This window comes from Stegostoma tigrinum, chromosome 8 (genome assembly GCF_030684315.1).
Source record: "Stegostoma tigrinum isolate sSteTig4 chromosome 8, sSteTig4.hap1, whole genome shotgun sequence".
NCBI classification, from domain to species: Eukaryota; Metazoa; Chordata; class Chondrichthyes; order Orectolobiformes; family Stegostomatidae; genus Stegostoma; species Stegostoma tigrinum.
The window spans coordinates 43,404,801-43,426,530 of NC_081361.1; the positions used below are offsets into that span (position 1 = coordinate 43,404,801).

General features: G+C 42.1%; 1 protein-coding gene and 1 long non-coding RNA gene across 5 annotated transcripts in view; one reads left to right on the forward strand and one right to left on the reverse strand.

Annotated features, from left to right (window-relative positions):
* Positions 1 to 2: 2 nt before the first annotated feature.
* On the forward strand, positions 3 to 20,385 carry LOC132209901 (uncharacterized). Of its 2 annotated transcripts, none has more exons than XR_009446057.1 (3): positions 3 to 385; positions 3,048 to 3,150; positions 11,915 to 20,385. It is a non-coding gene; the product is annotated as an uncharacterized LOC132209901 (long non-coding RNA). The 2 variants fall into 2 exon arrangements; XR_009446058.1 differs by having other exon boundaries at positions 12,333 to 20,385.
* Positions 11,612 to 21,730, reverse strand: part of niban1a (niban apoptosis regulator 1a) — a 134,900-nt gene continuing 124,781 nt past the window's right edge. For all 3 annotated transcript variants that reach the window (XM_048538898.2, XM_048538897.2, XM_048538896.2), the window contains 2 exons: positions 17,421 to 17,532; positions 11,612 to 16,068 (listed from right to left, as the gene is read on the reverse strand). In XM_048538898.2, coding sequence (XP_048394855.2) covers positions 14,741 to 16,068; positions 17,421 to 17,532 — 1,440 coding nt within the window. In that variant the 3' untranslated portion in view covers positions 11,612 to 14,740. The remainder of the gene's footprint in view (positions 16,069 to 17,420; positions 17,533 to 21,730) is intronic.

Here is a 21,730-nt window from a genome sequence, read left to right on the forward strand (position 1 = left end):
TAGCACAGGATAGACGCAGCCTTCAGTTACAATGTGGCAGCATCTCAACGAGAAAGAGAGGCATCTATTAGAAACCAAGATAAACAAAAAATGCAGGCAAGACTTAGTCGGTCTTCTGGTAACATCTGCAGGGTGGGAAACAAGAGTTAACATTTGAAATCGATGGCCGTTTCTTCTATTTTGGAGCCGGAAGTAAACAAACCCGGAAAAGAGATGGATACTAAAAGCCTTTCTTCCTCACTTTCAGCTGGCGCAAATTCTTCCAGTCTCACCCCCTGCCACGTGTTAATAATACCCCATGAGCTAACCCAGATTTTGCGGACTGAGAAAATATGAAGTATACGGACCAAATTCATTGGAATTGAAGAGTCACCAGACTCGAAAGGTTAATTTTGCATTCTTCTTACAGTTGCTGCCAGGCCTGCGGAGTTTCTCCAGCAGTTTCTGTTTTTGGACCAAATTTATAGATGCATCTGTCAGTGAATTAGAAGTATTCTTGTCTTTTACTGAATAAGGACGAAGTCAAGTAAAAAGAGTAAAAGCAGAGAAATGTGCGCAGCTTATTTATAAACGAGTGCGAAGGGGAACAAAATTTGAACTTATTTGAACGAGTAATTAGGCACTGTATTGTCAATGAAAATAATGTGAAAGGAAGAATGCCAAGTTGCTGCTGACTTTTAAGGAGAATGAATTCAGTAATGAATGAACAGTGAACCTTTCTCCTCCCCAGGCAGCCAGTGCCCATAATGCCGAGGATGGCTGCACTTTATGCAATACGCAAGTGATTTACATTTACAATTCTTCTGATACTTCCTGTCAGCTTCAAAATTTCCACTTTGCATATACCAACCATTTCATCTTCACCATGAAAATGCAGTCCTTGTAGGCATGCATCTCCCTTCAGGACATCTAAGGGCTCTCTGCATCTCCCTGGAGAAAAGGCCTGAACTGGCCCCCTCCGCCACTACCACTGTCCTCTGCGTGGCCGAGTTCGTCCTCGCTGAATAACTTCTCCTTTAACTCCTCTGTCTTCAGATCAAAGGGGTGAATATGGATACCCACATGGGCCCCCAGTTATGCCTGTCTGTCTGTGCTTGTTCCATACCTGCTCAGTTCCCTTCCCACAAATCATTCTCAGGTATGTTTGTGACACCATCAGTGCTGCTTCCCTCTCCTGTTCAAAATTAGTAAAATGTATTAATTGCATTTTCCATAGCCACTCTGCAGTCACCTTCACCCGGTCCTTCTTTGACTCCTCCCTTAGTTTCTTCATCAACTTTGTTTCCATTTATGAGAATAGGCTGGCCACAGATATCCACTACAAATCCATCACCTCCCACAATTACCTGGACTGTATACTCTCACACCCTGTTTTCTCTAAAGGCTCCATTTCCACTCCTCGTTTTTCTGTGTGTCATATCTGTTCTGATGATGCCACCTTCTGCAAGGGGGCCTCAACAACATCCACTCTTTTCTCCAACCAAGGATTCCCTGCCACTGTGGTTGATAGGGTGCTTGGCCATGTCCAGCCCATTTTCTGCACTTGTACTCTCACCCCTTCTCTTACCTCCCACAACACCGATAAGATCCCCCTAGTCCTCACTTTCCACCCCACTGGCAACCACATGCAAAGGATCTTAAAGCCTCATTTTTCGCCAGCTCCAGCAGGATGCCACCATCAAACACATATGCTCGTCCCCTTCCCTGTTAGCATTTTGCAGGGACCATTCCCTCCGAGACACCCCGGTCGACGACTCCTCCACTCCCAACACCAGCCCACACCCCCAGGTCATTTTCCCATGCAATCACAGAACTGTAACACTTGTCTGTTTATCTCCTCCCTCCTCACTATTGAAGAGTCCAGACATGTCTTCCGGGTGAAGAAGTGATTGATCTGCATTTTACACAACCTAGATTGCTACATGCACTGCTCACAATACACCACTGTGTTCCCTGGCCAACATTTCTGTCTCGTACCTACTATAATGTTGCAATGAGAGTCAGCGTGAGCTGAAAGAACAGCATTTTATTTTCCATTTGGAAACCCTGCAGCCTTCAGGTCTCAATATTCAGTCCAATGAGTTTAGAAGCTGAACACCTTTTATGTCCTTTACCCAGCCCAGTACCCCAGGCCCTTTCAGCATAGCCGACCCATTTTCACCTACATGCCACCCAGGTTGATAGTGCTGTTAAGAAGGCTTACGCTGTGTTAGGTTGTATTGGTAAAGTGATTGAGTTCCGGAGCCTTGACGCCATGCTGCAGCTGTACAAAACACTAGTGCGGCCTCGTTTGGAATATTGTGAGCAGTTCTGGTCGCCCCATTACAGGAAGGATGCGGAAGCATTGGAAAAGGTGTAGAGGAGATTTACTAGGATGTTGCCTGGTCTGGAGCAGAGGCCCTATGAAGAAAGGCTGAGGGACTTGGGTCTGTCCTCATTGAAGAGAAGAAGGCGGAGGGGATTTAATAGAGACATACAAGATGATCAGAGGATTAGATAGGGTGGACAGTGAGAGTCTTTTTCCAAGCACGATGACTTCAGCTTGTACAAGGGGGCATAGCTACAAATTGAGGGGTGATAGATTTAAGACAGATGTCGGAGGCAGGTTCTTTACTGAGAGTGGTTAGGGCGTGGAATGCCCTGCCTGCCAATGTAGTTAACTCAGCCACATTAGGGGCATTTAAACAGTACTTGGATAACATATGGATAATGATGGGATAGTAGGGGGAGGGGATTAGATTAGTTCACAGGTTGGCGCAACATCGAGGGCCAAAGGGCCTGTTCTGCGCTGTATTGTTCTATGTTCTATGTACATATTATCAGCATTTTTTTCTCCACTATTATAATCCATCCCTTTGCCTGCCTAATTGTCCTCACTCTCTCTCTTTCTCACACGCTCCCTTTCTCTTTGTGGGCTGCATCTTCGCCTATCCTCTCACGCCCAACTGCCATCTTCTGCTTAAATGCCATAACAGCTTTTCCTAGCTGCTATCAGTTCTGAAGGCCGATCACTGGACTCAAAATGTTAACTCTGCTTTTCTGCACAGATTTTGCCAGATTTGCTGAGATTCTCCAGCAATTTCCATTTTTGTCACAGTGAAGAATCAACCACCTTGCTGTGTGTCTGGAGTCACATGAAGTCTAGACCAGGTAAGGACGGTGGATTTCATCCCTGAGGAACAGATGGGTTTTCACAACAACCAACAGTGGTTCTTATTCGACCAGCTTTTTCAATCCTCATTTGCACTGAATTCAAATTTCACAACCTGACATGTTGGAATTTGAACCCGTGTCCCAGAACATTAGTGTGAAGTTCTGGATCACCAGCCTGTGTCATTACCACTACACCATTGCCTCCCCAGAAACGCTATCTGATGCCTTAACCTCAAAATATTTCTGTATTGAGAACTCTGGCATTGGTCATCCCAGTTTCTCTACTCCTCTCAATCTGTCTCAGTCTCCCCTCTGAATTTTCAGCTGTGCATTCTCTCAGGACTAACTCTGACATTGATGTGAAGCCTGCTGACAAGTATTGTGCGGGTGTTGCTTGGCATTCCCAACATTTCCTGAGCAAAGGGAGCTGTCCACCTTTCTAAAGCCTCCATATGAAACATGATCCCACCAATGAACATCAAGCCGTTGAAAAGAATATTCCTAGCCCCTGAATGACTTGGGAATTGGTGAGAACTGTGGGAAAATTGGGTGATAACAGCAGTAGTGAGATTCTTGACTTCAAAAACAAACATTTCCATTCTTCAATCAAGTATTGAATGAGAAGGTGAGAATCTTGCTAGTGATCAATGAGAGGCTTATTTGCGTTGATTTGTAAGTATTAAGATTTTAACTTTATTAATCTCACTTCATTTATATGTACCTTGCCATTCTCTAACTTGTTGGAAAGAAACTATATGGTGAAAGTTCCCAGCGTGACAATAAGAGTGCTTACGTGGTGACTTTAACTCACTATTTACTCTGTCATACCTCTACCTTGGCTAACAATCACCAACACCTCGGGGTACACTCATGAACTAACCGCAGGCACCCCCTCTCCACCGATGAGGGATCAGAAATGTGCCTGGCTCACTGCACCCTCCTGGCACAACACCAATCCACTTTCAATCTAGTTCTGCATTTCAGTTCTATACTTTGAAGTGCATTGGCACCTTTAATTACAATGCTGCTGCTAGGACACTTTGCCCACAGAAACAGGCACCTACCTCAAGGATTTAGCCTTGGTGCATAACAAGGATTCACATTTATTCTGCTGGTGTCCACTCACTTTGCGCCTATTTGGATGCTGAAAGCCTCTCTGCCTTGCCTTGCTTTGCTTGTCAGCCAGATTGTAAAAGTTCACAGCACATCTGACCTGACTGGCCTTTTAGCACAGACACAAAGCCAGGCAGTTTGTCACTGTTGTTAACAATGATCAGTCAAGGGAGTGACGCCTTGCTGGATGGCACCATGCTACATCAACGTTAGACCTGCACATGTACCAGCAACTTACACAGTAATTATACAGCATGTGCTTCAAACTTTTGGCCATGTCCCAAAGTCTAAGATCAATAGTCCTTAATCAAATAAAGAGAGATATCCCTGTGGTTAGGGGGTTGCAGCTTATTAGAATCATAGAGATTCTACAGCATGGAAGCGGGATATTTGGCCCATCAAGTCCACACTACCCCACCAAAGAGTATCCCACACAGAACCACCACTACCCTATGTCTGTAACACTGCATTTCCCACGGCCAATCCACCTATCCAGCACACCTGTGGGAGGAAATTGGCGCACCCAGATAAAATCCAGACAGTCATGGGGGGGAATATGCAAACTCCAGACAAACAGTTGCCTGAGGGTGGGATTGAACCTGGGTCCCTGGCGCTATAAGGCAGTAGTGCTAACCAATGAGCCACCGTGCCAGCCAGTCAAGGGTTTAGTCTGATATCAGTCCAGGGGCTTGGACATGATTTGGCCAGTCAGGGTCAGGTGTCCATCTGTCCACAATCTGGGGAGTGGGCCATGGTCAACTCTGTAGATCCACTGCAACCAGTCCAAGGAGTTGCAATAAGTCAGCTGTGGAGCTGCATTCGGATCAGTCAGAGGTCTGGTCAGTCATCAGTTGAGACTGTCCCCTTAATCAAGGGGCTGGGTCATAGTCAACTCTGGGGGTATGTCCACTAAAAGTCACAGAAGACTATCAGGGGCCACTGCTGTAGGAGAGAAGCTGGGGTCCCAATCGCAGGGATTGGAGGCAGTGTGCTGTGATGAAGAGGGGGTTAAAATTATGAATTCACCATAAAAGTGGAAAAGGTGATAGAGACAAGTGGGGAGGAGATTTGCTGCTGGGGTCATTTCACTGATTGCCAACAGCACCCTGGCTTTGCTGGGGTCAGTTTCTGTCATGATAACTCAACATACCTCGGGCTTAGGCGGTGAGGGGGTGTAGATGAACAAATAATTTATTAAATTATTTGGAAATGTGGGGAGGATCAAATCGATGGAGTTGACAGTAAGGGCAACATGGAAGGAAATAGGGATTTAGGGGTCACCCAGACTGAGGCTGAGCATGTGACACACTGCATGATACACAACTATTGTTTCCTCCCATTGTGATGAAAATAACAAGTGTACCCAGATTGGGTCAAGTATGTGTTTAATTATACGAGGGAGATGGCTTCAATTTTCTAAAATGTGAGGATCTTTAAAGAGCAAAAGCGCTAAACACACATCGATAGAGTGCAGCTGAAAGACCACAAAATGCTTATTGTAAACCTTGTGCATTGACCTACATCATACAGTACAAATGCTGGCCCCAAGCACTCTTGACCATATCATGCAACATTATGAATCAATCCTTATAATTGCAGTAATGCACAAGCAATGTATTGTCAGATTGAAAGTTTCACAGTCGTTGCCAAAATAATAAGCAACTAAGTAGATTTCATAACCAGCACACAGTTTAGGAGCTGCTACTTCAAACTTTGGACCATAAATATTGGGTAGCGCTAAGGATGGCTAGTCTCGACACCTTCACTCTTGTAGTCGCAGCTATAATGATATTTACTAACATAACTGACAATGAAAAGTGAACAGATATGAGAATGTAATAACAATGAAATTCCATCCACTCTATCTACTTTCTATCAGAAGGACTTGTGAATCTTTCTCCTCCCTCTACATCTAAGTTCAGGTGCAGTGTCCACAACAGGGATAGAGGAACCCTGCTAGCAGTGAGGTCTGTTAGCCTTGGAGTTCTGCTTGGAGATCCTTGAAGGTGTTTATGACTATGGGACCCAGACGTGCTGTGTGTAGCCTGCCCTGGGGCAGGTGCACTCCTCTCTGTTTTTGAACTCCCACAGATGCTGAACACCAGTGTAAAAGTGATAAAGTGCAGGTCTGTTCATACATCCAACAGACACTCAGTATGCTGGACTTGGCTCTCCATTGCACCTGCCAGCCTGCTCATGGCAGCAGCCAAATGCTCACATACCAGAAGCAGCACAGTCAAACCGTGAGGTCCTGCAACCTTTGTGTTTGTTTGCCCAGTGCGTCTCCCTGCTGCTCTTATGCCTAAATTGTTAGTTGATGACCCTGTGGGGTCCTCTCCTGCCTGGGGCTGAGTCTCTGGCTGTCCTTTGACTGTCTGTCACCAGGGACACTTCTTCCTCTGTCAACTGCAGAGATGTGGCAGTGTGGTTCTCACCAGCATGCATTCCTGACTACACTCTAGTAAAAGTGTGCATCACGCTGTCAAACTCTGAGCTGGTAGACAGTGCAGGAGGTCACCCTTGCCAGAGAATCCTCTGAATGATCTGTGTCTTCTTCCTCAGGGGTGGAGGAGGAGATGGCCTGTGGGACAGCCCTTTTGACCACAGCAACCCTGCAGATACCAGTGAACTCTTATAGGAGACGAAAGAGAGCATGAGTGACGGCAGGTTTAGAGAGGTTAGGGTATGTTAGGAGTCCATGTATAATGGCAGTAAAGGGGGACCAATAGAGAAATGGACAATGATTGATACTCATTTGCCGGGAAATGGAGGTTTTGAGCATCAGCACAGGATTGGTTAACATTCAGGGCAAAGATCCTCTCCCTGTAGGACGTGAGGAGCTGAATGCCAAGTACACCAATATCTGCCTTGGCTCTTTCTGCCCTTTCTCCAGGAATCAGACAAAGGGAGGGGCTAAGTAAGATGAATGTGGTTGCCCAGCTGTTTGTTCCGGTGCAGCTGGAGAAAGTGGTGAGGCATCTCAAGTAAACCTTTTATCCTGGAGCTTTGGAGGCTAAGCGGGGACCTTATAGAGGTTTGTAAGATCATGAGGGGCATAGATAGGGTGAATAACTAAAGTCTTCTCTCTAGGGTAGGGGGCGTCGAAATTCAAGGGTATATGTTTAAGGTGTGAGGGGAAAGGTTTGAAAAGGACTTAAGAGGCAAATCTTTCACATAGAGAGTGGTATGTATATAGAACAAACTGGCAGAGGAAGTGGTCGAGGCAGGTACAATTATGACATTTAAAAGACATCTGGACAGGTACGTAGATAGGAAAGGTTTAGAGGGATATGGGCTAAATGCAGGCAAATGGGACTAGCTCAGTTTCGGAAACCTGGTCAGTGTGTACAAGTTGGACCAAAATGTCTGTTTCTGTGCTGTATGACTCTATGTCTAAGTCATGCAGAGGTTATGCAGGGTTAAACTTCTGGGGTAATTGGGTGATAGGGGAGATGTTGTATGTAATAGTAACAGTGGTAGAACGTGAACCTTGGTGAGAGCTAAGTACAGTAGCACAGACATAATGAGTGTGAGGTAGCAGAGAGATGATGACGGCACTTAACCTTGCAGAGTGAAGAAGTTCATTGACCTTCTTTGTGAATTGTTGGGCATTGCTCCAGATCATGGAGAAGGGACTGACCCATATGATCAAGCTGTCAAGGTCTGGTGATGTGGCCTCCACTGTGGGTTCTTCCAGAAGAGTATTCCTGTCAAATGGGCAAGTGCCAGTTGTGTCAAGTTTTTTGCCATTTGTTAAGTTTTTAGCCAGATGGGAGATTAAGGCTATATTGTCTTATTAATGGCACCACTCACCTCATTAGTAGTCACCTTCCTAGCTTACCAAATGTCCCCAGCAGGCTAGACTTTGAGGATTGTTTACATGGGAATGAGAGTGGGTACTTGGTGACTTCAACTCACTGCTTGCACCAAAGGGTCTCCAGGCATAAATATCCCCGGGGATACTCCATGTGTCACACGCACTCCACATCCACAGGCATTGGCATCTTATATGTCCCATCCTTTAGGAATCCTCATAATATATCTCTGATCCACTTATAGTTCACTTCAGTGCTTCAACGTTGCACATTATGCACATGGTGTGTGGTAAGATGGCAACTGAATTGGATGAGAGGAACGCCAAAGGGCAGGATCTATGTTAAAATTCCGCAAGGAAACCACTCTCATGGCAAAAAAAACTGTCCAAGAAACTGCCTTACATTTATTTTTGAGAATAATTTATTGAATTGTAGAATTCCTACAGTGTGGAAAGAGGCCATTCAGCCCATCGAGTCAGCACCAACCCTCTGAAGAGCATCCCACCCAGATCCAACCCCTTACATTATCCCTGTAATGCTGCATTTACCAAGGCTAGTCCACGTACACTGCACATCACTGGACACTCTGGACAATTTAGTGTAGCCAATTCACCTAACTTGTATATCTTTGGACTGTGGGAGGAAACTGGAGCACCAGGCGGAAACCCGCAGAGACGTAGGAAGAATGTGCAACGTCCACACAGCGAGTCACCCAAGGCTGGAATCAAACTTGGATCCCTGGCACTGTGAGGCAGCAATGCCAACCACTGAACCACCATGCCCACTGTTTATAATTTTAGTATAAACAAATTCAGCTTGTTTGGGTCACCTTTTCTTCAGACAAGAAAAATTATTGTCTTCTAGGCATCTCATCATTAGTTTTATCTTTAATACTATGTTCATCACCTCCAGGCCATGCCATAAATTAAGCCAAGATTGTGTGCTCTATTTTGAGAGCCAGCAGCATTTTTAATTGCACTTTACATATGTAGGTATCGCAGAATAGTTATCATTGAAATCAGGCAGAACTATTTTATATGAATTTGCTTTTAAATTTTGTATGGCAAGTAATAAAGAAACAAAAACATTATCCGCGGTATTGCATCATCACAAGGGCATCCAATTTCAGACCTTTGATGATAGCTATCAGTCCCTGTGTCTGACTTGCTGTGCCTTTTTCACCTGGATTATAGAATAGCCTTTGCTTTCAGTTCTCTATTATTCCCTGTAAAACTGGAAATAGATGAGCCTATTCCTATTGAATGACAATTGCATTTTCTGGAGTTATATATCAGTTTATGAGGGGATTGCTAAAGCAGGGAAGTATTACGGATTGTTTTAGAATATTTAAAATGAAGCAGCAATTTAAAAGTAGCTCTGTGCCTGGTACTTTATTCAATATAATTCTTGCGGATCTCTGAAGATCCAGCTGTAATTCATATTGGCAACTGGCCTGCAGAATATGAAGGGAATTGATTTATCTTTATCAATAACCATAAACTTTGGAAGTGGATTTTGTTATTTTTAATCATGACAATAAATTCATCAAACATAACATTAGGTCCAATATTAAAGGAACAGGTTTTTCAAAATACGAACTCACGAGAAAAAGAACTTGCATGCTCCATTTGAATCAGTAATTGTTAAGACATTTAATTTTGAAACTTGCGGCAACATCACTGTACGTGTTAATTATAATACAAATCTCATTCAAATTAAAAATGTTTAAATTCAGAACATAAATGTGTATCCCAGACAATACCCAGAGAAAGGTGAATTGATATTGGAGCTCTCTTGCTTCCGCTACTCTATTTGCTTTTGTGGCAATGTGTCTGTTTCAGGAAATTCAGTGGGGATTTAAAGCTATTCAGAAAAAGTGTGCATCCTTCTTATTCCCACCTTCAAGAATCAAACCGCCAATATAAATAGAAATTAAATAGCTGTGCACATGTTTCCAGACAGATTGCAACAGAACATAAAATTATCTCAGTTCATGAAATTTCTATTGAAATGGCAGTCTCATAAGACATGGCAAAAATGTGAGTGAAGAAGCTATGATTAAAAGTGATGTCCATTTTGTCTTCCAACAGAATCAGAAATTTTAAGATGATGATATAAAATGACTTGTTAAATTAGCTGGCAGTTGAGTTGAAAATAAATTGTATATTACTTGGGGAAAAAATATATTAGTAATTCCATGCAAAGACCAAATGTATTAAAATGTTCGTAGTTATACCACATTCTGCAATTTCACTCTTCCAGGTTTTGACTAAAATTCAAACAATTTCTGTAGGTATAGGAATAGTTGGAGCTAATGAAATAAGGAATTCCAATGTTTTTGAAACAGAGATTCCATCTTCAACCAGAGTTTATTGTAGCACGGTACTCAGATTTATCTTACTGTGCAATCCTATTGATGGTTTTGGAAACTCATTGCTTTCTGGAAGATCCAGGCCAATTACACTGGACTGTTGTTCTGCTCCTACATTTCCCTCTTCCAACTGAGTCTCTCAATCCTGGATTCTTTGGGAATGAGGTACGTAACATCATGCTGGAGCATTTGGATCAAGACAAGTCACACCTTCTTTACATGGCATTAACTGTTGGTTCCTGTTAAGTATATGGCAGAAGGATAGGCCAATAGTGAGGTGTAGGGTTACAGTTGGGTGAGTGGGTATGTGCATCAAGGTGGTTGGGTGAGGGAAGGGGTTTTCAGTTTGGGGGCCAGTGAGGATGGATGGTGAGGGAAGTGGGGTAGGGGGGTCAGATGATGGGGGCTACTCAGGTTAAGTCTGGGGCAGGGGAGTGATGTGGACAGAGAGAGCAAAATCATGGTTTGAGAAGGTCAGCTGTCCAGTTACTCAGGCATGAGACTAGGGCTTTTCTGTCTAACATTTTGCAGTAATGATTCAAGTTAGTAAATAAGAAATGCCTGAAGTATCAGACTTTAATGAAAGTTGGAGACTTTTTTTTAATAAAGTGGACCCCGGAGAGCAGGAGAATTTCCCATTGGAGTTCCCATTCCCATTCAAATTCATAAGTCAATTCCTGCAGTCAGTGCCTTGGGGCTTCTGGACTGTTGCACGCACATCTTTGGTTGGATCTAAAGACAGGAAGATCTGCAATCTGGTGATTTCTAAAAGGACTATCACAACGTTACTCAGCCATTGTTCTTCAGAACAGTTCTGAAAGGAGGGTCACTGGACCCGAAATGTTAACTTTAATTTCCCTCCACAGATGCTGAGTTCCAGCGATTTCAGTTTTTCTTCTCGATTTTTGTATGCCTAGAGTAATGCTGATCTGCAGCTTTCTCTCTGCACTAGGGTGGGGCAGTGGGGAACATAGCCAGATAGTCCTGTCATATACCTTCGGGATATTTCTTTTTATGGATAACAAAGTGTGGAGCTGGATGAACACAGCAGGCCAAGCAGCATCTTAGGGGCACAAAAGCTGCCATTTCGGGTCTAGACCCTTTTCTGATGAAGGGTCTAGGCCCGAAACGTCAGCTTTTGTGCTCCTAAGATGCTGCTTGGTCTGCTGTGTTCATCCAGCTTCACACTTTGTTATCTCGGATTCTCTAGCATCTGCAGTTCCCATTATCTCTGATCTTTTTATGGGCCCTGCTACTGCTGACTGCAGGAACACACAAGGGATGAAACTCTGGTAGGTCCTCTGGTGCAATAACAATTTCACGCAGCTGAATATTGGAGGAGAAAGACCCACTTAGAGCTCCTGAACTTCAATTAAAGCCATTTAGCTTCCCCTTCCTTGCTACATAGGCTCATGGAAAGAATTTAATTAATGAAAAAAGGCCTTCTGCTCTTTCCTTTAAGATATCTCCTCCTGCTCCTTTGGCATCAACAAAGGAAGAACCGTGTAGAAGGTCAGGACTCAGCAGTGGGTGGAAGGACCACCACAATTCTCCTCTGGCATCAAACCTATCCTATAAGAGAAAAGTCAGAGCCATGTCAGCAGTCCAAAGTACCACTGAAGATGCACAGCAAAACCTGATCCGACGATTAGCTGTATCTACATATTCACTTTCCAGAACAGGAATACTATCTTGAGATTTTCTTTCTCCCTTTAATTCCCTGTTCCTAACTGGTCACCCCAATTGAAATGAAGTGACTTAGCACAGACCGAAAAAAAAGTTATGTTTGGTAAAGCAATTGCAGACTTTGTCCATTCCGAGTATTTGGTGAGCAAGTAAATGAATTATAAAAAAATGTAAAGTGTTTTTTTTTGAAACAGTTAGAAGCAGAAGACCCAAGAATAAAAACAAGAATGCTCAGTTACGTAGAGCTAACTCAAAGATGTGACTGAACCAAGTGACCACCAAACATCACTGTGCTCTTTGGTAATATCATGTTTAAAACTACTGTCTCAATGTATGTAGTTGTTTGTAAAGTAATTAAAATTGACTAAATATTTTAGAAAGTATTGTTAGTTGATTATATTTAACATATCATTAAACAAAGAACACTGGATCCATTTATTGCTAAAAATGCCACATCAACTGTGGGGCATCTGGTCAGGTTTACTTATTATCGCCTTCAATTAGAACTCTTATGGATTTTCTAATTCTCGATAAAAGAAGCAAGATCTATGTTTGATACATAATTGAATGCAAGTTAGGGTAGGATTGGATAATTTAAGCTATTAGCCTCATTATGTCTGCACACTTATTGACTATTGGTGCATTTTTATAAAATGTGTTGCTATTAACTGAAAATGAAACTCTTCTATTCCACTGATCAAATTTGGATAATACTGTTGTAATATCCTATAACCATAGTCAATTGACACTCCATTCTAGTTATTAATTAAAGTCAATATTTTATTGCAAGATCTTTTACTATGGAATAAGGAAACAGACACACTGATAGGTGTACAGTACCATTGCAAATCAATAGATTTTTGTTTAAAATTGTGATAAGTTAGGTTATTACAACAATTAAAATAATGTGATATTCGCAGTTACATAATCTCTAATTATTTAGTGCTGTGTATTTTTTAATCATCATCCCTGGACATAATAGTGTGATTCTATGCTTTTTTAAAATTCCACTTGCTAAGTATTTGTTTCTTCCCTCTTTTGGATTTTCTGTAATATACAGCTCAAGTGCTGTGAGGCCATCAACTAGCGTACCTCTACAATGCATCTCAAGCTTCAGAAAGTGACTATTTCTGAGACAAAGGCCCATTTTCCCTCCTATCGTCCAGAACAAAACCAGTGATATTCATTCTATATCTTTCTGAAAAGAGGGGTTTGAATTGCTCACATAGGACAAACCCAGGTCCTAGCGTAGAACTGTCCTATCCCTCAATTTGAAAGATAATGGAAATGTTCAATCTATTTCCCTTATTGCAATGACTGGCTCTACATTTTTAGTTATGTAGCTGATGAGTTTTTGTTTGGAAATTGACAACTACAACCCTGAATTACTCTTTCAAACTTCAGCAGTGGCCACTGATATTGAAGTTTGAAAGAAATGACTGCTGAGCAGGTACATTTTCGGCTGCATTGAAATCATCCAACTTTATGTTATTAGTTCTGCTTAACTCAATGTGAATGCTGCATTTGAAATATCATGGTTGCTCGATTTACACTATACTTTAGAGCAGGATAAGAGCGATTGCCAAACCCTGAAGTGCAAAAAACAATAGAAGCTAGTATCACTTTAAGCTGCTGGAATGTTAGAAAATGTGGAGCCACACAAACATTGACATTCATTCCATTAATCAGCAAATAATAGCAAGATCTATTGCTGCACTTATTTTAAACAGCAAATAAGAAAGTGATCATACAGGCATGAAGTCTTGGCATCGGCATAAATCTAAACTCAGCATTCTACTAAATGATTACATTACAGGTTTAATTCATGGCTAAAGCCATACTGAACTGAAGCCTAAATTATTTGTTATAAACAGAGTAATGCAAATAATTGTACAGCATTCCAAGAATTGTCAGCATGTGAAAATCAGACGTAATTTTAGTAATTCCTTTATACATTAAAATGAACAGCTGCAGCAAAAAACTAAATTATATCGGATTACAATGTCTATCTTTTTGTGGATATTGTCCAAAACTTGAATGCAGACTTGAACATATAATCTATTTTGAAGATTATTGTTAATATTACAAAGAAAGTTGCTGGCTTTGAACCTCCTGTAGTTGTGTTGATTTGTGATAATAGCCACCTCTTCTGTGATACAAACTGTTCTATTCTTTTTCACAATTTTTTGTAATAGCAAACTCTTCAATTATTGTTTGGCGCACTTGAGTGTAAGCTATGGTTTATTTTTTTTCCAGTCCATTCATTCCAAATCTTTGTGAACCCACTTGAAGCCTTACTTGGTGAAAAAGATAAAAAAGAAAATCAAGAACAGACTTTTTCTCTTGTCACTTCAAAAGAATAGCACAAGAATAGGAAGTACAGCCCAGTGTAATCTAGAAAACATAAAATGTGATAAAATCTCTTTGCAAAGGCCTCAGGTAAAAGTAGAACTGGGGTTTTTTGTGTTCTTCAAATTGTTTTAATGGAGTTCGATCGTCAAGATGCTTCCTTCAATGTTTGGTGATTCAACCGATTTGCTTACTGCAATGATGGATCACTTCCCACCAATTGCTTCCCTTTTCTTTTTACATCAATGATGATCTACATTTGTGAATTTTTCTCACCCTCGTTAGCTTCATCCAGGCTCAACATATTTTGTTCCTTGTCCTTTTCAGAATAGTCAAGTGCTATTTCAGTGTCTGTTGTATCTACAGTTTGCACTTCTTGAACTCCTTCCTTGTGCAACATTGGAGTACTTTCAGAAACATGATTAGACTCAATGCTGTCAACACAAGGTTCTTTTGCTGGACATTCATTTTGCTTTAGTGGTTCTGCAGCTTTCTTATCTTCATCTGCCACATTATTAACAGTTGCTGTTAAGTCTTCTTTTGACTCCTCTTCCTCACTCTGATTTTTCATACTTTCTTCAGTTGTTGATGGTGAGGTTTTGTGTTCAAGCTCCTCAACCATGGATGGTGAGTTTTTGGGTTCCTTATCTTCCTCACCATGCTCTTCCAAAAGCTCCTCAACTGTGGGTGGTGAGCCTTTGGGTTCCCTATCTTCCTCACCATGGTCTTCTAAAAGCTCCTCAATGGTTGACTGTGAGCCTTTAGATTCATCATCTTCCTCACTTTGTTCTTCCCCAAGTTCCTCAACTGTTGATTGCAAGGCTTTGAGTTCATTAGCTTTCTCACTGTGGCTTTGCACAAGTTCTTCAACTGATGCCAGTATGTTTTCTACTTTAGGTTCCTTATTTTCCTCACTTTGACCATCCACAAGTTCAACTGCAGACACATCAACCTCTTTCATTTCATCTATATCCTTTAAATGTTCGTCCAGTTTTGGACTAGGTTCCTTGTCAACTTGACTATGAATTTCGTCATTAGACGAAATAGCTTTCTGAGTCTCAGGACCTTCTTCAACTGGCACAACTGCCACTGTTAACAGATCATGTATTTCTTTTAAACTATCAGGAGCTGGGGCAGGTATCCTTTCTTCTTGTGTTTCAGCTTGTCTGTTCTGGCATTCACTTGTTGGTACATTATCATTATTGTTCTGATTATCTAAAGTAATTAGTTTGTCAGGTTCCTGATTGGCATCTACTTGCATAATCACTTCTCCACTCTGTTTAGAATCTAATGTCGTATGAAGAATGTTATCCTGAGAGGCTGATGACGGTTCACATTCCTGCTTCTCATTCAATGAAGATTCTGTTGCAGGGCTAGACATTTGTAAAGTAATTTTTTCTTCCGTTTCTAATCCCTCAGCATCTGACCCTTCGGATGATGTTTTAGCAGGGCTCCTTGATTGAGAATCTGGTGGAGTCTTCCCTTCATTTTTGTCAGTGAGATTGCTATCGCTGTCACTAGTATAAGTCATGTTGTCTTCAAACAGATTGTGTTTCTTCAAGATGGCAGCTTCATTCACCACTATGAAGAAAAAATAAATTGTTTCTTAAATGACAACAAATTAAAACTGTGTAGTTTACCTTAATGAAATGCAACATTTCTAGTAAAAGTTTTGCACAGATAATTAGTCAAAAATGGAGGCCAAGCCAAAAGAAATCGAAGTATGGTTAGCTAAAAGCTCAGATTTGGGTTTTAAAGAAAGTCTTAAAGGAGGGTAGGAAGATGCACAGGAAGTGGACATAGAGAGAAAGTGCAACTGAAGGCATGATCACCAATAATGGGTCAAAGGAGGATGGATGCTCAAAAGGTTAGAAGAATGAAGAATGTGAAAATCTGAAGGAGATTTCTCAACACAGGGAGAACTTGGATCAGAGGAGGGTGAGAATTTTCAAATAGTGGAAAATTGGTGACTGCGGAGCAATGAAGCTCAGAAAAAGTAGTGGTGATGGATGAACAAGATTTGCTGCATGTAGAATTTAGTCAGCAGATTTTTGGAAGTGTTGTAATCAATACATAGTGAGCAATGGGAGGCCTGGAAATCACTGCAACAGGCGATTTTAAAGTAACAATGAATAACCGAACTTTTCAACAGTGGATAGCAACAAATTCAATGTAAGGCATGGGGTTGAATGTCGTGACAAAGTTGCCAGTTTGACACCATCCAGGACAAGCAGCCTGCATGACTGGCACCACATCCACTCCCTGCACCACCGATGCTCAAGAGCAGCAAGATGCACTGCAAAAATTCACCAAAGTTTCTTTGACAGCACCTTCTAAACCCACAACCACTTCTATCTAGAAGGACAATGGCAGTACATACATGAGAACACCACCACCCTGCAAACTCCCCTCCAAGCCACTCACCATCACCTGACTTTGAAATATATTGCCAATTCTTTCAGTGTTGCCGAGTAAAGTCTTGGAATTCCCTCCCTAAGGGCATTGTGGATCAACCTACAGTACGTGGACTGCAATCGTTCGAGATGGCAGTTCACCACTACCTTCTCAAGGGCAACTTGTAATAGGAAATAAATGTCAGCCAGCAACGCCCATGTCCTTCAAATGAATAAAAAAAACTTACATGATATTTGGCTATTATGTACGAGCCATATTTCATAGCTGCCGAAGTCAGTTCACAGTACTAAAACATCTCCCTCCTACCTTAACCCATACCAAGCAGTAAACTAGCTGGAAGGTCTTTTTCTCTTTAATTAAAAATCAAAACATTTTGGGTATACCCCAGGTTAAATGACCACACTAAGTGCTGTTGTATCACCGTGGTATTTAAGTTTTTGGTCTTCCAGAACTGTACCAGCCATGTTGAAGTTTCAGCTAATTTTCTAAGATTGGCACTCACGAAACAAAACACTCACCTTTGACCACCTCCTTGAGAACAGTCTCAAGTAAGATTTCTTCATAGATATTCTCCACCTGAATAAGCTTTGTATAATCTGCAAAGATGTATTCCTCAAACTTCTGGAGCTTCTGTTCAAGGAGAAAATTGTAGTTGACATTCAGCTCTTTGCTAACCAGCAATATGGTTTATTTTTAACCATCCTCAATTCAGACATTCACATTGTCTCTTCAGCTACAAGTTGTAGCCATGAGGAGAATATCATTTTCAAGACATATGGCTGAAAAATTCTTTTAGGTAATTGCACGAGATTTTTGAATATGACACAGCTGATTGCATATCCTCATGACAACTCCACCATCTCCTACTCCAACTTGGTTAAGTTTGGGGTGAAAATGTCTGTTATCGGTCTTCCCGTCCCACAACGATTAAGGCCCTTCAGCAGACAACTCATGAGCAACTAAGGGGTACATTCTAACACTCCAGTATTTACCAAGATGCAGGTGGGTCTGTCACTGTCGGCAGAACAAGTAAAGCCGTACAGACTGTGTCATTTCCTCAGGATTTTGGGGAGACCCACCCTCAAAGATACTCAGTATGTAATCGAGAAGCATGGCATCAGGAAGGTGGACGGGTGGAGCTGTTGAGAGCCATCCCCTCCATTTATTGCTGACAAGGGCACAATGTTTCTACCCCTCCCCCACCAAGAACTCCTCATGAGGGACCCTAAGTAAAACTGAAAGAAATGCGGATGCAGTAAAGCAGAGACAAAAACAGAAATTACTGGAAAAGCTCAGCAGGTCTGGTGACATGTGTGGAGAGAAATCAAAAAGCTAACGCTTTGGGTTGAGTGACCCTTCCATAGAATACGAAGCATTAAATGAGTTCTCTCCACAGATGCTGCCGCACACTGAGTTTTTCCGGGATTTTCTGTTTCTGTCTCTTGAGGGAATCTGTTCGGCTAAAGGAAGCAGGGAGGCACTGCTTTTTTTTATTCTGAGTCACTTCTTTGTAAGGTTATAGCGTCACTTGAAACATTATCTTCAGTTTTTGTGTTAATGTATGGGGTATTTGGACTTATACAATCATAATGAGAAGAATTAAATCAATATCCTCAATCATTACCAACTCCAGTTAACTTTAAACCCACAACAAACGAGGACAGATATAAAGAAACAAAACACTTTTTTTTAAAAAAAGATAACTGACCCATACATTTAAACACAAAAGCCATCACCCTGAACACAACTTCAGCTGATTGATGAGGTATGAGCTAACACATTTCCATCATATATTCACAAAGCCAGAATACATTAACCCAGAAATTATTAGTCTTTTCTCTGCATCTCAAGATCTTAATTTCAGATTTAAGTTTAATAATTAAGAAGTGCTCATTACAATGGCATCTACTACAATCTTCCCCCACAGGGTAGCTCCCAAACATGCAACACCTTTAGAGATACCACATTAATTTGCTAATTACTTAAGTAATTTCAAATTTTCTTTCTCCCTGTTAGCTGAATGTTCCTTTGGTGACATTTTTGAAATGTTCTCATACTTTGCAGCCTCTGTCTGTCTCCTAAGGCTTCCCTTTTTCTTTCACTCTCCTTTGCAGCCAGTAGTTTCCCCATTTCTTCCCTGTCCCCTTGCAGCCTCCATATGTCCCAAGGCCTATCTCTGAACCCTGGCCCCCGGTCCAGAGGTAGGCACACCACCACTGTTTGGCATTTTGTCATGATCGGAGATGAAGCCTGACCCTGATGTCTGTCTAACTGGCTTGTGATCTCTCACGGGATTGGTATCCTACAGACAAGTCACCTCTGCGTCCACAAGACTTGTGCAATTTAACTTCCTACAATTATTTAAATGCAAAACAAAAATTGAAAATAAATAGTGTAGGTATCAGAATTGCTCTGATGGTGGATACCTCTGCTTAATCTGTCTCTCTTTCTTGTTTTCATGAAGTCATTGTTTTATAATACCCCTGCAGCAGAGGGAGAAATTCCAGTTTATATCTATGTGCCCATTGTTGCCCAGCATTATTTCAAACAAAGTCGTTATTTTTTGTTACGTTGCAGAAATGAGATTTAGAGCAATTACTTTTTAATTGGGGGGTTTAATCCTGTTTAAGAAAATAGTTACAATTTGGATTAAACAAAAGATAAACATTGCATACCGATTCATGAGGAGCCTTTGAAGATCACCAATTTTAAACTTTCAGAATGAAGATTAAATGTAATTTGTAACATCAAAAGTTTACTGTAGCAGCAAGATCTGGTGCATCCTTCAAGCTACAAACTCAATTCCCATTCCTAATTGATCCGTTTCCATCTATTTGGGTTCAGTTGTTTTCCTTTCTTTAACTGACAGCGATTTTTATTTTTCTTTCATCAAGACCCTAAACCCCTGCATTGATGGCTGCTATTTGATTCCCAGGGATACAGATGGGAAAAAATTGTAAGAAGTGCCCAAATATTCTTCCAAACTTCACTTCCAGGGATCTCAAGTGAACAAACGTATAAAAGACATCTCCTGCACCTACAGCTGCTATCCCTGCACAGTGACAGACTGATCTACTGCTCAGGTCAGCAACTCCTCCCAAATCACATTAAGTCTTGCCCAGTCTTCAGGGAAAGTCAAGTGAAAAGAACAAGATAAAATGAAGGGTCTAAGCCCGAAGCATCAGCTTTCCTGCTCTTCTGATGCTGCTTGGCTTGCTGTGTTCATCCAGCTCTACACCTTATCTAAAATGTGAATTTTGATTTTCAGCAAGTGTTTCTGAAGTTGTTGATCCTGCCCTGAAATTTAAACCAGGCAGAACCCACAGCATCAAGATCTAGGATCGGAATTTAATGTCCTCTCCTGAAGTGAGTTTGGTGGCAGCGGGGCATTTAATTAGGTGGGAGGGTACAAAGTAGGGCCCTGCTGCCTTCCCACCTCGGCCCCTGATTAAGTGTGGGTCAGGAAGGCTCACAGATATCAAAGAACAAAGAAATTAACAGCACAGGAACAGGCCCTTTGGCCCTCCAAGCCTGCGCCGATCCAGATCCTCTAACTAAACCTGTCGCCTATTTTCCAAGGATCTGTATCCTTCTGCTCCCTGCCCATTCATGCATTCGTCTAGATGCATGGTAAATGACACTATTGTGCCCACCTCTGCCACCTCCACTGGAAACGCGTTCCAGGCACCTACCACTTTCCACGTAAAGAATTTTCCATGCATAACTCCCTTAAATTTTTCCCCTCTCACCTTGAAGTCATGACCCCCAGTAATTGAGTCCCCCACACTGGGGAAAAAAGCTTCTTGCTATCCACCCTGTCCATACCTCTCATGATTTTCTAGACCTCAATGAGGTTCCCCCCTCAACCTCCATCTTTCTAATGTAAATAATCCAAATCTACTCAATCTCTCTTCATAGCCAGCACCCTCCATACCAGGCAACATCCTGGTGAACCTCCTCTGCACCCTCACCAAAGCATCCACATCCTTCTGGTAATGTGGCAACCAGAACTTTACACCCTATTCCCCCTGCTGCTGATGTTCAACTGAGGGATTCAAAATCTTGGAAACCCAAAGGCAAACTCTATCCGAGCTGCTCGGGGGGTGGGGTTGGGGTGCCTTGCTCATAACAACTCATTAGGGGATTCAGAATTAGGAAGGGAGTCCCACCCCTGCCTTTGCGGCCTCACCCTCTTCCTTCCCTCCCTATCCTGTGAGTACTCACACATGGCCAGAGTCCCTCAGAGTGTTGAGTGGGTGCATTACCAGCAGCTGCAATCAGTTCCCCAGTGATGCCATTGACCAGTGCACAGTCATGGCCTCCGGTTGACCAGCAACTCTCACAGGGGTGGGGACTGGTGGGTGAAAGGGGAGCCCAGTTTGGCCCTTCCATTGCTCATGGGCTTTCACCTCCTCTCCCAGTGAGACCCCTGTCCCCTTGAGTAAATAGCAACCAAGGATACTCCAGCTGTTTATACTCACAGCAGCTCTGTAACATAAATATGATAGTAATAATGGGCAGCGTATTGAGTACAAGAGTTGGCAAGTCTTGTTGCAGTTGTATAGGACTTTGGTTCAACCACATTTGGAGTACTGTGTGTAGTTCTGGTCGCTACATTACCAAAAGGATGTGGATGCTTTGGAGAGGGTGCAGAGGAGGTTCACCAGGATGTTGCCTGGTATGGAGGATGCTAGCTATGAAGAGAGGTTGAACAGACTATGATTATTTTCATTAGAAAGACGGAGATTGAGGGGCGACCTGATTGAGGTCTACAAAATCATGAGGGGTTATAGACAGGGTGGATAGCAAAAAGCTTTTTCCCCCCAGA